The 17,532-nt window shown below is 46.1% G+C and overlaps 1 protein-coding gene across 2 annotated transcripts in view; it reads left to right on the top strand.

Moving 5' to 3' along the window:
• The first annotated feature begins 9,975 nt into the window (after positions 1–9,975).
• LOC135366451 (procathepsin L-like) overlaps positions 9,976–17,532 on the top strand; it is a 30,701-nt gene continuing 23,144 nt past the window's right edge. The window contains exons 1-3 of one of the 2 annotated variants that reach the window (XM_064599160.1): positions 9,976–10,233; positions 11,609–11,779; positions 15,685–16,067. In XM_064599160.1, coding sequence (XP_064455230.1) covers positions 9,991–10,233; positions 11,609–11,779; positions 15,685–16,067 — 797 coding nt within the window. In that variant the 5' untranslated portion in view covers positions 9,976–9,990. The remainder of the gene's footprint in view (positions 10,234–11,608; positions 11,780–15,684; positions 16,068–17,532) is intronic. The other variant, XM_064599159.1, reaches the window with a different exon arrangement.

Here is a 17,532-nt window from a genome sequence, read left to right as displayed (position 1 = left end):
GAAGAAGATGCTCATCTGTGAAACGCACGCACTCGTGAACTTCGCTCGCCTCCAGAAGTAGACTGTATGTGTGCTTTGCAAGTTCGAACTTGGTTTGGTTGCTGTCTATTCAAGGAACGAAACGTCCTGTACGCACGGTGAATATATGAGTCAAACATTTGAGTTTATACGTTGCATCAATAAATATGTATTTCGCCTATCAAAAATGTCTTAGTTATTTTGGAATAACCGGCGCCAGGTATGAAAACCAGTAGAAGTCAATGGCAGCCAGGGCCGGCCGAAAGCCGAGCCAAACTGAGAGGTTGCTGATTGGTTGGCTGCTAGGCATCACGACGCATTTTCATTGGTCGTATGTCCAGTGTTGCCTGAATTATCTCAAACTATGGGCTCTATGGGGAGCTGTGGGCGCCTGGTAACGGCTCTCTCCACCATGCTCTCCTCGCGCTACATCCAGAAAGCAGAAAGTCGCGCGTACGGGTGACCAGTGCCATTGGAAAGAGGACGTTTTTCCCGTCAAAATAAGTCTTCAATCACATTTCTACGCCAACAAACAACCGACATCGAAAAAAATGCCCCCAGCCCCATGTATAACGAGCCGCTTTTGCCATGTTTGTCCTCACTCGAGAATGGAGAGAGATAAAAAGATCCCGCAAGTTTCTAGCCGTTCGGTGTTCGGAGTGCACGAATCCATTAATAGGTGATTCAGATCTCCCACAGGGTTCAAACCTAAAAACAGGGACGAAGGTGCGCAGAAGGAGAGTCAGCCTAAGGAATTCGGGAATAACGCCATAACCTGTAGTAAATAGACGGAAGGTGCGAATTGAAAAGTTGTAGAGCAAAGAACGAAGAACACGCATCCAAAATTTCCAGTAAATTGGACGTTAGGTAAGCGAGATTACGGCACTAAAGGAACGGCACCCACGGAAGCGTCTCCGAGCGGCGTCAGCCAGACTTGCTGGCGCCAGTGCCATGACCCTCCAACTGCAAAGCCCATATCTGGGGAACGGGGAGTCTCGCGCTTACGGGATTAAAGCGGTTGGAAAGAGCACGTCAAGAGCTTCAAAACTATGTCAAACACGACTCTGTAGGTGCGATGGAAACAGTTTTAGGGGAAAAACAGCCGGCAGTCCCATGTATTGGGAGGAGTGTAAACACGGAAACCGGTAGCTCGAGAACCAGAAGACTTTGACAGCTGTAGTAAATTTTGCCACGTTCACCGAGTTGAGGCGAGTGCACTCTAGAAAGGTGAAAACTGTCCGACGCGGGCTTCCGTCCGAAAAAGGGCATCAAAGCTTAAAAAAACAGAGTTACGAACGCGTCTCTGCCCACAACCCCCGAACCGCTAAAGACCGACTCATGGTTCCATTTGACCGATCGTAGAGCGACTCATGTCCTACTAGGACGGAAATTCTGGCGTCGACATGACCACCGGGGCGGATGTTACGGAGCTCCGAATGTATCGGAAGTGCAGACGGAGGCCTGGAATTTTCAAGTATCTCGACTACTCTTAGGATTTCCTGCGAGCCGTGAGCGTGCACGTGAAGGCGAAGGATTGGGGAATCCGTCACAACAAGCCGCGTCCTGATAGAACCGGTTTAGTCGTAGAAATTAGACCGAAAACCCCATCGACACCGCAATGTCGCTCGATGGCGTTCTACCGCCACCTCGACCTGTTGCGCACTGTTGTCGAAGTTTGTGCTTAAATAGTACTCAAAGGAATGCACGCATCATTGTATGCTTGATGTTTCGTCGACTAGTAATGGGCATACTCTATGCATGTTCCATAAATGAATGCAACCAGTCCATTCAGTTGTTTTCAACCTAAAAAAATATATTCATTTGCAGTGGTTCTAATAGAATTCGCACTTGATAACCTGCCGTATGTGTGCGCGTTGGCAAACATGATTGAATATGACTAGTTCGTTCTGGGCCCCTGTTTTGAAGGAATCAAATAATGTTTGTTGCTGTGTTAATATATCACTTCCATATCTCAAAATAATTCCCCACGTCCTCCCCACATGAAACCAAACAGGCCACGTAAGATCTCCCATAGCTCCTTTTTGATGCCTTGTAGGATCCTACAAGTCTGCTACGTAGCCGGATATAGGCGATGTAGTGTCCTACAACTCTCCTATATTGCCGAATATGGGACAAGTAGGACACCACAACTCTCCTACATAGCCTAATATGAGACATGTAGGATCCTATGACTCACCTATATGTGAATTAATATAGGACATGTAGGATCCCACAACTCTCCCACATGATACAAAATAGGACATAAAGGATCCTACATCAATTTGTATAGGATAAATAGGATCGCATACAACCTATTTGGCTTTTTTTCAACAGGGATGCATGAGAGAGCTCAGCTTTCGTCGTCTGCTCTTACGGCACGTTACGACAAATTCCTCGTTAATGACTTGGTCATTCCGAATGAAACTTTGACAGGTGTATGTGCACAGTACTCGTGAAACTCGTGAAACTCGTTTTCGCTAAGTTTCGGAATCGCCCCGGCTGTAGGAGACCGTCCCTTTAAGTGAGCTCTGCTACTCCCTACTTAACTCTACTGAGCTCCCCTTTTGCTGTCTCTAAGTACAGTTCATGTTGATGTTGATTCCACTTCACAGTGCAACGGGGAACGAGCGTGGCGACACCAGGCGACATAGTGCAGGTGCATCCGTTTCCAGTCCTGGACGGATCATCGCTGGAGAGCTGGAGCACGGCCTCTGAAGGGGGAATACTCACATCCATATGGGACCTCCCAAGGACATCTGCCCAGGATACGGACATGGGTGGTCGATTTGGGAATATTATGGGACAAAATGTTCTGTCTGGGATGTTGACGAAAAAGATAATAGTGAGAGGTTAGATTCGTCACACGACAGCTTCGGCTACTTCCACAAACAGACCTCCCCACCCCTAAAAGAAAACAAATAGAAAAGGGAAACTGTCCTAATAGTCTGATTCCAACGCACAGCTCATAATAAATGTCACAAGCGCTGACAAGGCAGCATCCCTCTTGTCATCTGGCATAGGACCCAGCGCTTTTACGAGGTTAAAGTTGTGGCTGTCCAGTCGGTCGAGAGCAGATTTCATGGTAGCCCTTTGAGGTGCGTGTCTAGAACAATGCACGAAGACTTGCTGAGTCTCCTCTACGGTTGCACAAAGTGTACAGTTCGCTGAATCAGCCTTCTCAATCTTATGGAAGAATTGGCGCCTGTACGGGACGCTCAGACGAAACCTGTGCAAGAGCGTCTGAGCAGCGTGCACGGAACTCTAAATTTCAGATCCTGGTCAACTAGATCGAGCAACGAGGAGTTCTCCTCGCCTTGTAGCCATCGCAGTCTAGTCATAGTCTGTGTAAGAGACCTCCATATGTCTTGCACATCTGCTTTGGCGTACGGCACAAATGTTTTGATCGGGACAGATGTGCTAGGTCCACTACTTCATCAGCAGCTTCGTTCCTCCGTATGCCTGCGTGTCCAGCAATCCATTGAAGTATGATGACATGGCCAGCATCCCTGGATTCCATATACACTGTCAGAATATCGTGGACTACGGGTACCATGCACCCACTACGTAGGCATGATATTATTGGTTGTAGTCCAGTATTTGAATCACTATATATGACCCATTGCGCTGCAGACGGGTATGCAACCACGTATCGAAGAGCCAGTAGTATGGCGACTAGTTCTACGGTTGTTGAGGATGATCTGTGAACCGTGTCATTCCTTCCCTGTTCGAAGTACGGCAATTTTTCTCAAATCAAGTGGAAATACGTATAGTTACAGTGTAATAAACTTGTAAAGTGCTGATTTAGTGTTGTCTGTTGTAGTTAATACATTGTGCGGCACCAAGAGAACCTGCTGCTGTGTTGCTGAAGTATCGTTTTTCACAATCCGTTATATTAAAGGCGGACTCCAGGACAGTCTGAAACTATAACTAACGACTCTGTAAATAAGTTCGATACATTCTTCCGAAATCAGGAATAAAGGTGGTTTGGCAGTCGGGGGCTCGCTGGTGCCGAAAGAGCTGGGAAGCTCAAAGCAAGACCAAAACTTCTGAATGTTCCCTGTCCTACCTGCTGTTCCCTGCGTGACGTCACCGGTACATGAGAGAACTGATGTTCTGAGGCTGGAACACGAGAGAAGGGACAAATATAAACAAAGCCTCAAATTGCCAAACAAATTAAATCCAGAAGATGTGAGTTCGAGTCCTACAGCTGGCTAACCTTTTCAGCGATTTTCATCTGTCACCGGTAGTCTCGTTCGGGCAACCAGCTGTTTTTCGGGTGCGCGCTTTCGTGTCACATGGAGGACCAGTCATCTGCTTCCTCGTTTTCGTTATAAAATATTCACCGCCGGTAAAAAGGAAAACCTACAGAAAGCCGTGCACGAGGAATACCAGCTAGGTGAAGCCCAGTTTTGCTGGAGTGCTTTTCCGTTGAGGTGTGCTTAATCACTCATAGTGAAATATTCATTTTCTAATTATCTGTGCCAGATTGGGGATGAGAAATTGTAATTCACTGAAATATCATACGGTACGGATTGGTGTCGTACTGTCATCTCAAGACGTTTTCGGTGCGGAGCCTCCGTTTTAAAGATGCAACATCGGATCCCGTGGTGTTAGGGTGATCGTTGGTGAGGGGTGAGGGTGGCGGTTAGTAGGACCGCTCTCCACGCCGAGACTGGGAGGTGACGCGGGTTGTGTCCCCGCACCCGCTGCGCTGTCTCGGGTTTTCCCTGGGTTCTCAGGCAGACTTTCCAGACGAGGGTCGGCACAGTTCCACGTGAAGTCAGCCCAGGGCACGTACTAACATACTCTGTCCCACGGCTCCTTCTCCCTGTCCTCTTTACATCTGTCCACGCCTGTATGCCGCCCGTAAAAGCCACAGTTTCTTCGCGGCGCCCACATGAAATAAAAACGCAATGGCCACCAATTTTTTGCTACGACACCGTGCTTGGGATTTTTGATAGCCCACTGACAGGTCACAAACAATACAAACTCGGATGATGCAATAAAATATTTAAATATGTAGAAGCATTAGTATTACGTATTATAATACCTCAGAATCAAAGTATTACGTATTAGTATTATAATACCGATTTCTAGGAAGTATTATGTATTAATATTATAATACAAAAATGAGTATTACTGCCCATCCCTGGGCCCGATTCATCTCGTTGTTTTGTAGTTCAACTGATGAGCTGCTTTCTGTACCATACTGATCATCTCTCCTTTCATTCGTAGAAAAATGCCAAGTGAGTACCTGCTGGGAACCAAATGTGTTTTTAATGAGTCTATACAGAAATTCCGTGTAAAATTTAGTCCGTAAAAAGTTTTCTCAAAGCCAAACGAATTTCTTATGAGTGTCCCTAGATGTATTCCGTATTGAGAAAGAAGAAAATGTTCTCTACTGGGTTTTAATTGCAATGCAGTTCTCATGCGTTTCGTTGCATAGCCGGGCTGAACATGGCGACTGCGTTTAGATTTTCTTTCTGCTCTCATGAACACAGAGACGCTTATGAAAACTTAGCGCACAAGAATCGATTCATTATTAAAAATATAGTAGCCACCTCATATACTTTTCAATTTTTTTATGGAGACACGGCATAACGTTTTTCTAATGAGGAATAACGCTTCCATAAACACTGAGAGACATGTCAAAACTGGCAGCTCATCAGTTTCTCTTGTAAGCATCTGTTTTGTTTCGTACTGTAACTTTGAGGAATGAACACTTGGATTCGTGACCCAAAATCTACCGTTCACAGAACAACACAGTATACATCGTACAAAGCACAAAAAGCTACTTTGCACCGATCGTGACATAAACACGGATTATAATCTTCGGTCTTTCAAGCAGCTACGATACTAGGTTGCTGAAGCGGGCAGGTTATTGGTCGATAAAAAGCTCGATATTATACATACAAAGCAAAGGGCAAGGCGTGCAAAGGATGCTGTGGTGACGCTGCGCACTCACGTATGTAGTGTGCGCGTTCTAGATAAGTCGGGCATTTCGGGCGTAGCGCTTCCGGGTAATGCTGCTCTTATCACTGTTCTGTGAAAAAATTGTATACAGGGTGTCTCAAAAAACGTGTCACTGAATTATAACTTTAAAAAAAAACTATACACCACCTAGAGTCATGCGGTCAACGGCATTTGTTCTTACTAGGATTTTGCCACCTCCTGACGTGCAGGTCCCGTAGCGGCTATTTTCTCCCGATGGGATAGGTCCTGAATATCCCTGTCAATTATCATCAATTTGAGTAAATTACACACGCTCTTCACTTTGGTGGGGTAAAAACGGGACCTTTACTTGGCAAATTTCCAACTTAAGGTCGCCAAAATGAACATAATTAAAGTCGGAAATTTGCCAAGTAAAGATCACGTTTTTAGCTCCCACAGGACAGCGCGCGATGAATTTTTTTGCGCAATCTTTGGCAGTCCGACGAAAGGATGTGGGAAATCCAGGCCACCCCGGCATCGCAGAAAGAGATAACACAGGCATGGCTTATCGCGACCGGCTTTGACTGGGATAATGCTTTCTTAATTATAATTGGGGGTTCACGTCGCGAGACAACTGAGGGATAATGCTTTCTCTCTCCCAGTTTTAGGAACTGTTACTTTTTCTACCATCACTCTGTGGGCTGGCTTTATTGAAATTACCTCCTATATCGTCGGACTGAATGCGACTGCGTTTAAAAAGTCGTTGCGCGTTATGGTCCGCTGCTCCGAAAAGTTCCGAAAAATGTTGGGCTATTTTTTTCCGATGGGATAGCTCGCGAATATCACTGTCAATTATATTATATGTCAATTATATATCAATATCAATATATATTAGGGTACGACACCCTGCATACAGACTCCATTGGCCTCGCTGGATACATAACAGATTAGTAGAACTGTAATTCCACGTTGAGAATCTGTGTCGGCGTTGTCCGTCCGTCTCTTTTGCACGTAAAATGAATGGCAAACCTGTAGAAACCGCACGCATTTCTGAAATCATGGAACTTGGTCGTTTCAGATGCGTAATAACATAAGTACATTGGGATTTTCTCAGCAATCCAATTTCAAAGATCGTTGCGCCAAGCAAAGTCAATGGGAAATAATCGGAAGGGCAGCTAAAGCGTTTCCTTCCTCCATGAAGGCAACGGATCTCACAGGTTTCACTTTCAATTCATTTTCATTAACGGAGGGAGGAGGACCAAAAAGCAAAAGCAAAAGACTACAAATGTTAACAGTTAAACCGAACTTCTAAAGAGTTGTTGTTCGTCAAGATAGGTGCAACGTAAGGTAATTAGTAATGTGTCTCGAATGCGTAGTGTATTACTTCAAGACCATGGTCTTGATGTACTACGCAAGGCATTCGACACGGGCCGGCCACGAATTGGCGGACACATATCACGTGCACGTGATATCTGTCCTCCAATCCGGACCGGTTCCAGTTTCTCCTCGGCGAACGTTGAGGGTCGCAACCTCTCAGTTTCTGGAAGTGTTCAACGTAAATTAATTAATACGAAAGGTATGTAGAACTGTTGACTTGTGTATGTGTGTGTGATCACATAATTAAGTTCTACATGACGATATCTTGAAACATGATTACTATATTTTACTTTAGAGCTCCTTTAACCTGTCTGGAGCTTGTCAGTCCCATTCGCAATTAACCATTTTGACACTCTGTGAGCGATTATTCCATACTGAATAATATTAATGAAAGTGGCAAAGGGTGTTGTAGAAAACAGTTGCAAAATTGTATTCTGATAGATTTTTGTGATTTTGGGACTACACTATTCCGACGCCTGGGGACCCGGGAGTGGAATTCCTTTATCAAACAGCAAACATGTAGACGAAGTGTAACTTGCTACAGTAAAAATGCGCAAGCTATGCGAATGCAGCATGAGTGCGCTTACTTTTGTTTTCCGTTATTCTAGTAGGGTGTTTCCAAGACAATGTCGGAAATACCATTGCATCAAATCGCCGACCAAAGATATTCCAGTATAGGGTCATCTTATTGATACGGAGGTACTGCTGTCCAGAAGTTCTGGATCTTATCACAAGACATATGTCACGTTTATGGCCAGCTGAAGTTTACTAATATCTCGCAATTCGTGTTTCGGTGATGATTGTTTCTTTCTTCCCCCCCTTTTTTTTTCGTTTTCATTGTTTGAACACCCAAGGTGCAGGGGAATATTGTTTAAACGGTCAGCTCTACAATAAGCGGCAAGAACAATAAGTAAAATACAATAAGCAGAACTGCAGCAAATGATAACTCCGGCCAAAATACAAAATGGCATCTATATTAATGGGATTAGTGAAGAATATCTGCCAGAAGCGTTCGATAACTTTTGCAATTCAACTATACACTGATGAATATGACCTCTCCCAATATGTGAGACGCTACTTGTTATTTAAAAAGAAACGATGTGAATAGATTCACATTCCTCGAAGACACGGAGAAACCACAGCAATATATAAAACGGAACGCAACTGCTATCAGTGGTGGATCTAGAGGGAGAGAGAGAGAGGGGGGGGATCAGGATGTCCTGACCACCTGCCCCTGCCCTGTCCGCAGGCCAGGATAATCAGTGGCCCGTCTGTGTATCCTGCACGACATGGTTCCAGTGGCGTAGCCACGAGGGGGGGGGGGCACCTAAGACCCACTCAAAACGTGCAAATCCGAGGAGAAAATAATATATGGGGGGGGGGGGGGGACCAGTGTGACGATCGCGAAAGTTCTTGCAGTTCTAAGCTACCACGCTAAGCACGGCTTTCTGCAGCTATCTAAGCACCACTCGTGAATGGTTTTCAAAGTATGAGCTTTTCAAACTACTACTTACAATCTCGTGACACCACATCATTGGACATGGCAGACATGTAATCGTATTGTGAACGTCCAAATAAATTATTTTCGTTCCTTTGTTGTTTTTTTTTCAACCGCATTTTGCGGTGTGGACATGTATAGGTGTGTTGTCGCACCCAGGATCAGTGTGTGTGTGTGGGGGGGGGGGGCGAGTTTTCGTATCGAGCCCCCCTACCTTGGAGGTCTGGCTACTCCACTGCATGGTTCACAACATGCATAATTTTGCATGACTGCCACACCCAAATCCCATGCTCCCTAGATAAATATGCGCTTACCGAGCGCAAAAAGGTGCTATTGAGGCCATCAGTCATCTACCGGTGCGTACAAAACAGGGCGCGGATTCATTCACATTTGATCTGGCATGCATGAACACCTTGTCTCGCAATAGATATGTTTATAAGCATATGCATGAATAAATGTCCATCTATCGATTCAACCGCGGGGCATTCGCGTTAGTTGAAACCTGGAAGAGTCAATAACAGCTATCTCATTGATACACCACCATAAAAGTACTGTTCCAGATGGAAATTGACGATCTGAGGCTCGAACACAGAAGAAAGGACAAACACACGAGGGTGATGTGGGTCCGAGCCCTGCAGCTGGCTAACTTTTCCATTGACTTCCTTTTTTCTTTATTAACTCTACATGCGTTTAATGATTAAAATAACTAACAAACCTCACAATGATTGCTTGGAATATAAACGCATGATTGTACGGCGTGAAGTGGCAATCAACTCGTATGCTCATTGACAATCACGTTCTCTACTTGTTAAAAACTGCACATTATTCGGTGCCCACCAGTGACACAACGTATACGTACATGTTCATTGCATATAAGAAAGCCGTTGAGGAATTCTCCTAAGCATGAATCTTTTTTTTTTTTTTTTACGTCTTGGGACATCGGATGTACCATGCACCAGGTTCGTCAATCCCGTAGGAGAACTTTGCTTCGTAACTGACGAGTAATTACTCGATCTGAACGCCGGCTTCCGTCATGTTGCCCTTTGTCAAGCACGAAAGGATTTTACCCGGTCGTCGCCCAGGTTGCCGAAGAAAAAGGCTGACGCGGTATGAATGAGCTTCTATTTAACGGGCGTGCATGAACACACTTTTCAGTCGCGGCTACAATGCACTTGTCACTGCTGTTCGTATTTGCCCTGCCACATGTGTTCGCTCTGACGTTAAACATAGAGTTGCTTGAAGAATGGCAGAAGTACAAAGAGCAGTTTGACAAAAAATATGGTCTCATAGAGGATTTGAAGCGCATGAAGATTTGGCAGAAGACAAAACATCTCGTAGAGCAGCACAATGACGAGTACAGCCGTGGACTCCACAGCTACACGCTTGGTATGAACCATATGGCAGATATGGTATGTGCACACCTTTTATTCAACCATCTACTTGTAAATCATGCTTGTTACTGGTTACACTGTGGTAATTAGTGATCTACGCCGCTTAGTAAGGCTTACCAAGGGCTTATTCAGATAGACAAGAATTGTCTGCGCTGTATAACTATAGTAACACACAGGCCTAGTAACGATCAGGAGCGTGTCCGACTTTTTCAGTTGTTGCGTTTTCGTCCGTGTTATGTTTCGTTTAAACTCCGCTACGGGCTTTAAAATAATTACGGTTCTTTGAGGTTGAGACGGTACTTGATGACACCTTTTTTAGAACGGCCGCGGTACTGTACGCTGTTGAGCACGGCTTAGAGCTGACTCCAACGTTTACTCACCGACGGGTGGTCGGCATCATAAAGCTACGTTTCTAGTGCCGGGCGTGAGACCGGTGAGTGGCGAACGGAGAAGGGCGAGAGTTTCCACGCCGAGGTTCGCTGTTCTCCCGAGATAAACCGACGAGGGCGAGGGAGGCGAGACTTCCACGCGGCAATCGTTTATTTTCATGCGCTGCGGACCTTCGTCTTTTACTATTGGGGACACGGTTGTCTAAAATCCCCTGCCCGTGGCCGAGCAGCCCCTATCGGCGATGTTGCTCACGAAGGAACTATACCATTACAGTCTCCGAGGTAAGGCCACGCAGCGCCACCTGTTGGGAGAGAGTACCGTCGCATACTCAGCGTCGTCTGCTAGGGAGAACAGTTCAGCGCAGCCTCCCTCGGGGAGGATAATGGTATAGTTCCTTCGTGCGCGACATCGCTTATAGGGTATCGCTCCGACACGGGCTGGAGATTTTAGTCAACCGTGTCCCCAACAGTACATCGCTTCCATTGGTTGGTCGCTCCCTTTCGCCGTTGTCAGTCGTGCAAGTAGCGGCTGCTTGGACGGCGCGAGAAAACGGGCCTCTGGCGTCCACCAATTGACATTCCTGCCGCTGCGGACGCCGTTCCGGGCTTGCGCCCGGCAGTGGGAACGCTCCCTAAATCGTATCGTCGCTACAAGTCACACTACCGCGTTAAAAGTTCACTTGTGACGTGCGTAGCGTTGACACTCAGGCGCTCTGCTTGCAGACAGGGAGCCAGATTGACCCAACTTTCACGCGTGTCGCTACAAATTGTAATAACGAGGTAGAGTGCCAGTGGAGTGAAGCTTGAGAGGAATCATCAATTCAGAGCATCTCTTGTTCATCTCGGAGAGGAAAGAGAGGCAGAAAAAGCTGCATCACTCCTGTGGTGACACCCTACTCAACAGCTGATGTCCGTCATACCCGTTTACATTCTCAATGTTTGTATAACAACTTTGATACCAAAGCTAAACCCAATGAAGTTTAAGGTGAGGTCTATTAACACAGACTCAAGAGGAACTGGATCAACGGAGCTGCGTTCGAATGACTCCCGAGTCAATTCGTCGAATGGAAGCTGAAACGGAACTATTTACTCCACGGGAAGGGGTGCTCCCGCCGATTGCTGATCAAATGGACTGGAGAACGAACAATGGCTACGTGGGACATGTCTATGATCAGGTAAGCCACTGTTTCACCTATTTATTCCCAGACATAAAGGACGAAAGCGAACAGGACAACAGGTTCATTCCATTAGAGACTAGCCCTGGAAGCCTCTGTATCTGTAGCGGAAGCTTCATTAGGAGAGTGATAGGAAGTACTTGAAGTACCAAGTATACTCACGTACTACTTCGAAAGTACAACCCTCAGTTCTTACGAAGGGAGTTGCCTCAGGACAGGAGCCACCGATATTTCGAATAGAGACTGTTCGTCTTCTGGGCACCGTCCTCATGATTGGCATAGTATTTAAAGGGTTAGGTGTGACGTGTTAAGGATTCATGCGATTTGTGCGTCAACAGCAGGGAGGGAAGAAGGGGCGCGTATAGGCTTTTACGGCCGGAGTGAATGGCCGCTTTGTTAGAGTGTGGAGGGGATTACCTGAATGAAGTGATCTTGGCTCCAGACCAGTTACAGAAATGGAAGGTTCACCGACACAGGGACGAAACAGGACAACAGGCAGGAATTGGCGAGCATTTTGAAAGATAAGGAGGCTAGTGGATATGTGGGAAAAATTCCATAACGGGCGAAGCATCTTTTATTTTAATTTTAATATATATATTCATAACACGTACCAAGTTGTGACAGGGCTGGGCATATTTTATTTATGAAGTGTTTCTAGGTGCCTTGTGATTTGTTGATATCGAACGGGTGAAGGGCGTTGAACTTGTATATGATATAAGACCAAGACAACACAAAAACCGGACTCACTACGCACCCAAAAGCCGAACAAACATCCAGCACCACAACCACAACCCTCCGCACCATCGCCGAGCCACCCCCTGAACACCCTGACGCTAGCGTCGTAATAGATACATCACGCTCGCCATCCAGCCACGAACAACAAGTCCTCTCTAGGGTGCTAACAGTCTGCCCTACACTCAATTCTGTTAAGTAATACGAAATTGACAAAGACATATCAGACCATGCGGGACGACTACGCCTGAGAGAATTTTTCGCTGACACAATACAAGAAAACAACAACGACCTCCGACTACCGTCAACCTGGACAACAAATCACGGTCGAGAATCCGCACTAGACCTGTACATTAAACAAGTAAGCAACGACATCCTTCGCGGTGAAAGATGAAAGTCACTGAAAAGGTTAGCCAGCTGTAGGGATCGAACCCACATCTTCTGGATTGCCGGTCCAGGGCTCTACCAATTGAGCTAAGCTAACACGCCTCGCCAGTGACTTTCGGGGTGCGTCATCTGAAGGGACGACAAACCAGCCACTCACTCTCACTCACCCTCCTTTCACTCTTACATTTTTGCTCACTCATACACACATTCATACGACGGAAATCAACGCAAGCGGCACCTGTTGAACAAGAGATAAACTGATGTTCTGAGGCTGGAACAACATAGAAGGGACAGATACAAACAAAGCCTCAAATTGCCTAAGAAATCAACGATGAAAGATGAAAGTCACTGAAAAGGTTAGCCAGCTGTAGGGATCGAACCCACATCTTCTGGATTGCCGGTCCAAAGCTCGCGTGGTCACAACCTCGCTAACACACAGCAGATCGGGTTGTTGCTAACGCAGACCGCAGCATGCCCTGCAATCTTTATCAATGTAATTCGGTTATTTAATAACCGTGACGTGCTTTGTCGGGTAAATTTTCAGTATTCCATTTTCAACAAAGGGCTATATGATACACTTTATGAGAGGGGCAGGGAGTACGAGAGCGTCCCTTTAAGTACTTTTCTTCGGTACCTTCGTTTCAAGTACTCAAGTACCCGATTGACAACACAAACGGACAATTTGGTCACAAAATAATTTCTTTCGAATCGTATTAATGGATCAACTGCAAACTATCCACGTTTTCTAACTAGCACTCTGCAAAAATGCTAACTAAACGCTTTGTAAACGTAACAGTCGAAAACTAATTATCTGACGCTTTATCAGCACCAAGCATTGAAACATCCAATGACACGATATAAATTTGTAACGCACTTGATGAACACTTTAAAGTACCTTGTAAAGGACGTCGCACTTTGGTTCAAGTACAGTAGTAGTATGGTAGTTTGTGCTGCACTTAAAGCTCAGCATGTGCTAGGTACCTGGAACTTACTTCAAGGAAAACTTTGGGATACTTTGCCCATCACGGATTAGGAGAGAGAGAAACAGCAGGGCTGGGCATGTATTACAATAGTATTACCATAATACATTTTGTATTTGTATTACGTATTATAATAGAGGTTTCAGAAAAGTGTATGTATTACGTATTATCAACTAGCTCAATCAAGCTTAAACTATCAATAAGATTAAACTATGCACCAGAACCGGCTTCTACATCTGGTACACGGCAAATTTTCGCCCCCCCCCCCCCAGGATCCACCACAGACTCAAAGATTGAATTTTTGAGTTGGTGTCATTAAAGCCAAATGTATTGTTTCATATAACAGGCACTGTAAATTTTGAAATAAATGTTGTGTGCAAATAGCGTGTTGACTGAGGTGTAACCCACGATGCACAATAAAACAAAGTGTCTGGAAAATGTTAACATCTAAATACGAAAAAAAGCGTTGTACTTAATTCTCATGCTGAATGTGTACTACAACTTAATGGACACTGTAACGGGCGTTTGAGGCAGCCGGGCATGCAGACACTCTGAAACCAAAAACAGCAAGTTGAAGTGTGTGCAGTTAGTGAAGGATGCCTTGATCAGGAACGCTGTATCATTCCCAGACAGATTTCGCAGCACGCTGAAAAAAAAAGAAGGGCAGAGGGCGGGTGACCAACAATTATACACGATGTTACTGTTCTCTGCATCATGCCTTCTTGGAAATAAGGAAACATACCTTTCTCTGTCAGTGTGAATGTAATTGTTAGCTCGTACAACATGACCTTGCCGTCTCGCCAAGTCAGAAGCGACAGCAACATCACTCTGCACTTCGTTTGGCACACGGCGTGTTTTGGGGTAAAGTTCCCGTGGCGCAATGGTTAGCGTGCTGACCACGTGAGGCGTTGCATGTATTTGTCCTTTCTATGTTGATCCCGCCTCACACATCAGCTCTTTCATGGCCACGTCACGTCGAGAATGGGAGGTACTCAGGGTTCGAACCCAGTGCCGGCTATCCCTGCCTGGAGTTTTTCCTGTGTTTTCCTCAGACATATGTCGGTGCAGTTCCCCTTAGAAGTCGGCCCAGGGCGCACATTCCCCCAGGGCGTCAGTCGTGACGATGCCGACCTCTGTGAGGCCAACAACGGCGAGCCATTTCATTCACCACCGTTCTTTTTTTTTTTTCTGTGCACAACCATGTTACTTGTTACTTGGTTGCATTATCCCGTTGATAAACATATAATTCTTAATGATGAAAGATAAAAGTCACTGAGAAGGTTAGACAGATGTAGGACTCGAACCCACATCTTGTGGATTACCGGTCTAGGGCTCTACCAATTGAGCTAAGCTAACACGCCTCCCCAACGCTTTCAAAGGGTGCGTCATCTGAAGGGACAAACACAACCACTCTCTCTCACTCATCCTCCTTTCACTCTTACATTTTTGCTCACTCATACACACATTCATACGACGGGATCGACGCGAGCGGCAACTGGAGCGCACCCTTGGATGTCGCTGGGGGGGGGGGGGGGCTTAGCTCAATTTGGTAGAGCCCCGGACCGGTAATCTGGAACATGTGGGTTCGAGTCCTACAGCTGGCTAACCTTTTCAGTGACTTTCATCGTTCATCGTTAATTTCTTAGGCAATTTGAGGCTTTGTATGTGTTTGTCCCTTCGATGTTGCTCCAGCCTCAGAACATCAGTTCTGTCATATAATTTTTCTCCTTCTCATTGCCTCTATGAGGTCACGGAGCACTTATTTTCGCTTGCGCAGAACCTCAGAACTCTCCTGTTCAATTACAGGGCAGGTGTGGTGCATGCTGGGCTTTCAGCGTCGTGGGAACGCTCGAAAGCCAATACTACTTATATACACAACAGAAAGTCAACCTGAGCCAGCAGAACCTCATAGATTGCGACACGTCTTCTTTCGGGTGCGACGGAGGCTACCCATACATGGGCTTCCAGTACATCAGGGACAACGGCGGGATTAACACCTTCGAGTCCTACCCCTACGAAGCCCGCGATAACGTATGCAGGTTCAAGAACGACGATCCAGATAACGTTCCTGTCAGCGCCATCAGCAGAATCAAAGAAGGAAGCGAATTCGACCTCAGAAATGCCGTCGCCACCGTGGGACCTGTCTCAGTTTTAATTCAGTCCAGGGACTGGAAATTCTCAGCGTACCGGTATGTCACTCAGGAGTCTTGTAGGGTGTCTGTACGAAACATGAGGTCAGGAGCAGTAGCATGTCTCCAACCCGTATCCAAGCTCCCAAAAATTACCACGGCAGAATAGTTACCTGGTCACTGTAAAAGTTACTCAAAGTGCTACTACGGGCGCATCTCACACCCTCAGAACGTTACTGAATTGATGCCTTTGGAACCTGTATATCAGCACAGTATTCGTCCGAAATATTGTTCTCATTGCGAAGCGGAAGCGTCACCAAATGTATTGCAAATTTTGAGAAAGGACGATGTCATTGGGTGCGCCTCCTACAACGCAACTGCCAACATTGTTCTCCGAAGGCGCTTTCTGTCTCTTCATCTTCAACGCAGCTGCAGACAGGCTCCCAAGGTTGGATGAAGAGTCCAAAAGCCCGCGTTGTTGCTAGCAGGCGAGACGCGAAGTCTTCGTGACGTCAGACAGCCCTGGAGAATCAGAAACTATGGATTTTCCCGGCTTTTCTTTGCAAATTTAGTGTAAGCGCGTAGGGGTAGAAACCGTATGCGTTTCGCCACAAGTTCCAGTCTGTTCTATCAACATTTCGTAACAGACTGATTTTCCACGTAGTTTCGTTTCGCCGGCTCGCATATGCGTATCGGCAGCGAACCGACGTAGGAGATCATTAGAACACTAAGCTGAACGAGATCCGTTAGTTTTCGCAAGTACATGACCCCTCTGCTCTCCCCTGACGTGCCTGTGTCCCGATCTTGATCTTTCACTTAGCGATAGTTATCGTTATATTTAAACTTCGCGCGCTCCAAAACCACCTTTGTAGGCTCGCGCACGAGCCCGGGGTTACGTATTACGTAGTTACGTATTCCCTTCGAGAGGACGTCCCGTGGCCGTATAACCTAAACGCTCAAAAGGGGCATCCATGCTGCTCTCATAGCCGTTCCTTTTTCAATCCGTTACAGATGAAAAGAGCGAAGCAGGCCAACTAGGAAACAATGTAAATCATCTGCACTCGCTATTCGCGTTATGCCTTGAAGCGTACATGGCCATGATGTTGCCGCTCCTAGAGCTTCCTCACCTAATTTATAAAACAGCTTTTTAAGATACTAGGGGAAAACATAGCCGGAGCTCTTTGGCTGCACGTATAGCATATGTTTGTAGTTCAAACGTCTCCATGCCAGTACTGGACAGCTGTTTCAGCCTTCTTGGGCCTCATCAGCAGAACGCAGGCAGGCAACGTCTGAGCGGATGGCGTCAGAAGGTCACGTAACACGTGATTCCTTCCTTGGCTTTGCACTGTGCTTTCAGTGGCGAGTTAGCTCACCCTAACGGGAGGAATCGCGTGTTACGTGACCGTGTGACGCATCCGCTCAAGCGTTTCCTGCCTGCGTTCTGCTGATGAGGCCCAAGAAGGCCCAAACAGCTGTCCAGCTTTTTAACATAGATGCACTAGTCAAGAGAGAAAATTGGTCCCAT

Source organism: Ornithodoros turicata, chromosome 8, assembly GCF_037126465.1.
Source record: "Ornithodoros turicata isolate Travis chromosome 8, ASM3712646v1, whole genome shotgun sequence".
NCBI classification, from domain to species: Eukaryota; Metazoa; Arthropoda; class Arachnida; order Ixodida; family Argasidae; genus Ornithodoros; species Ornithodoros turicata.
This window is presented reverse-complemented; position numbering and strand designations above follow the sequence as displayed.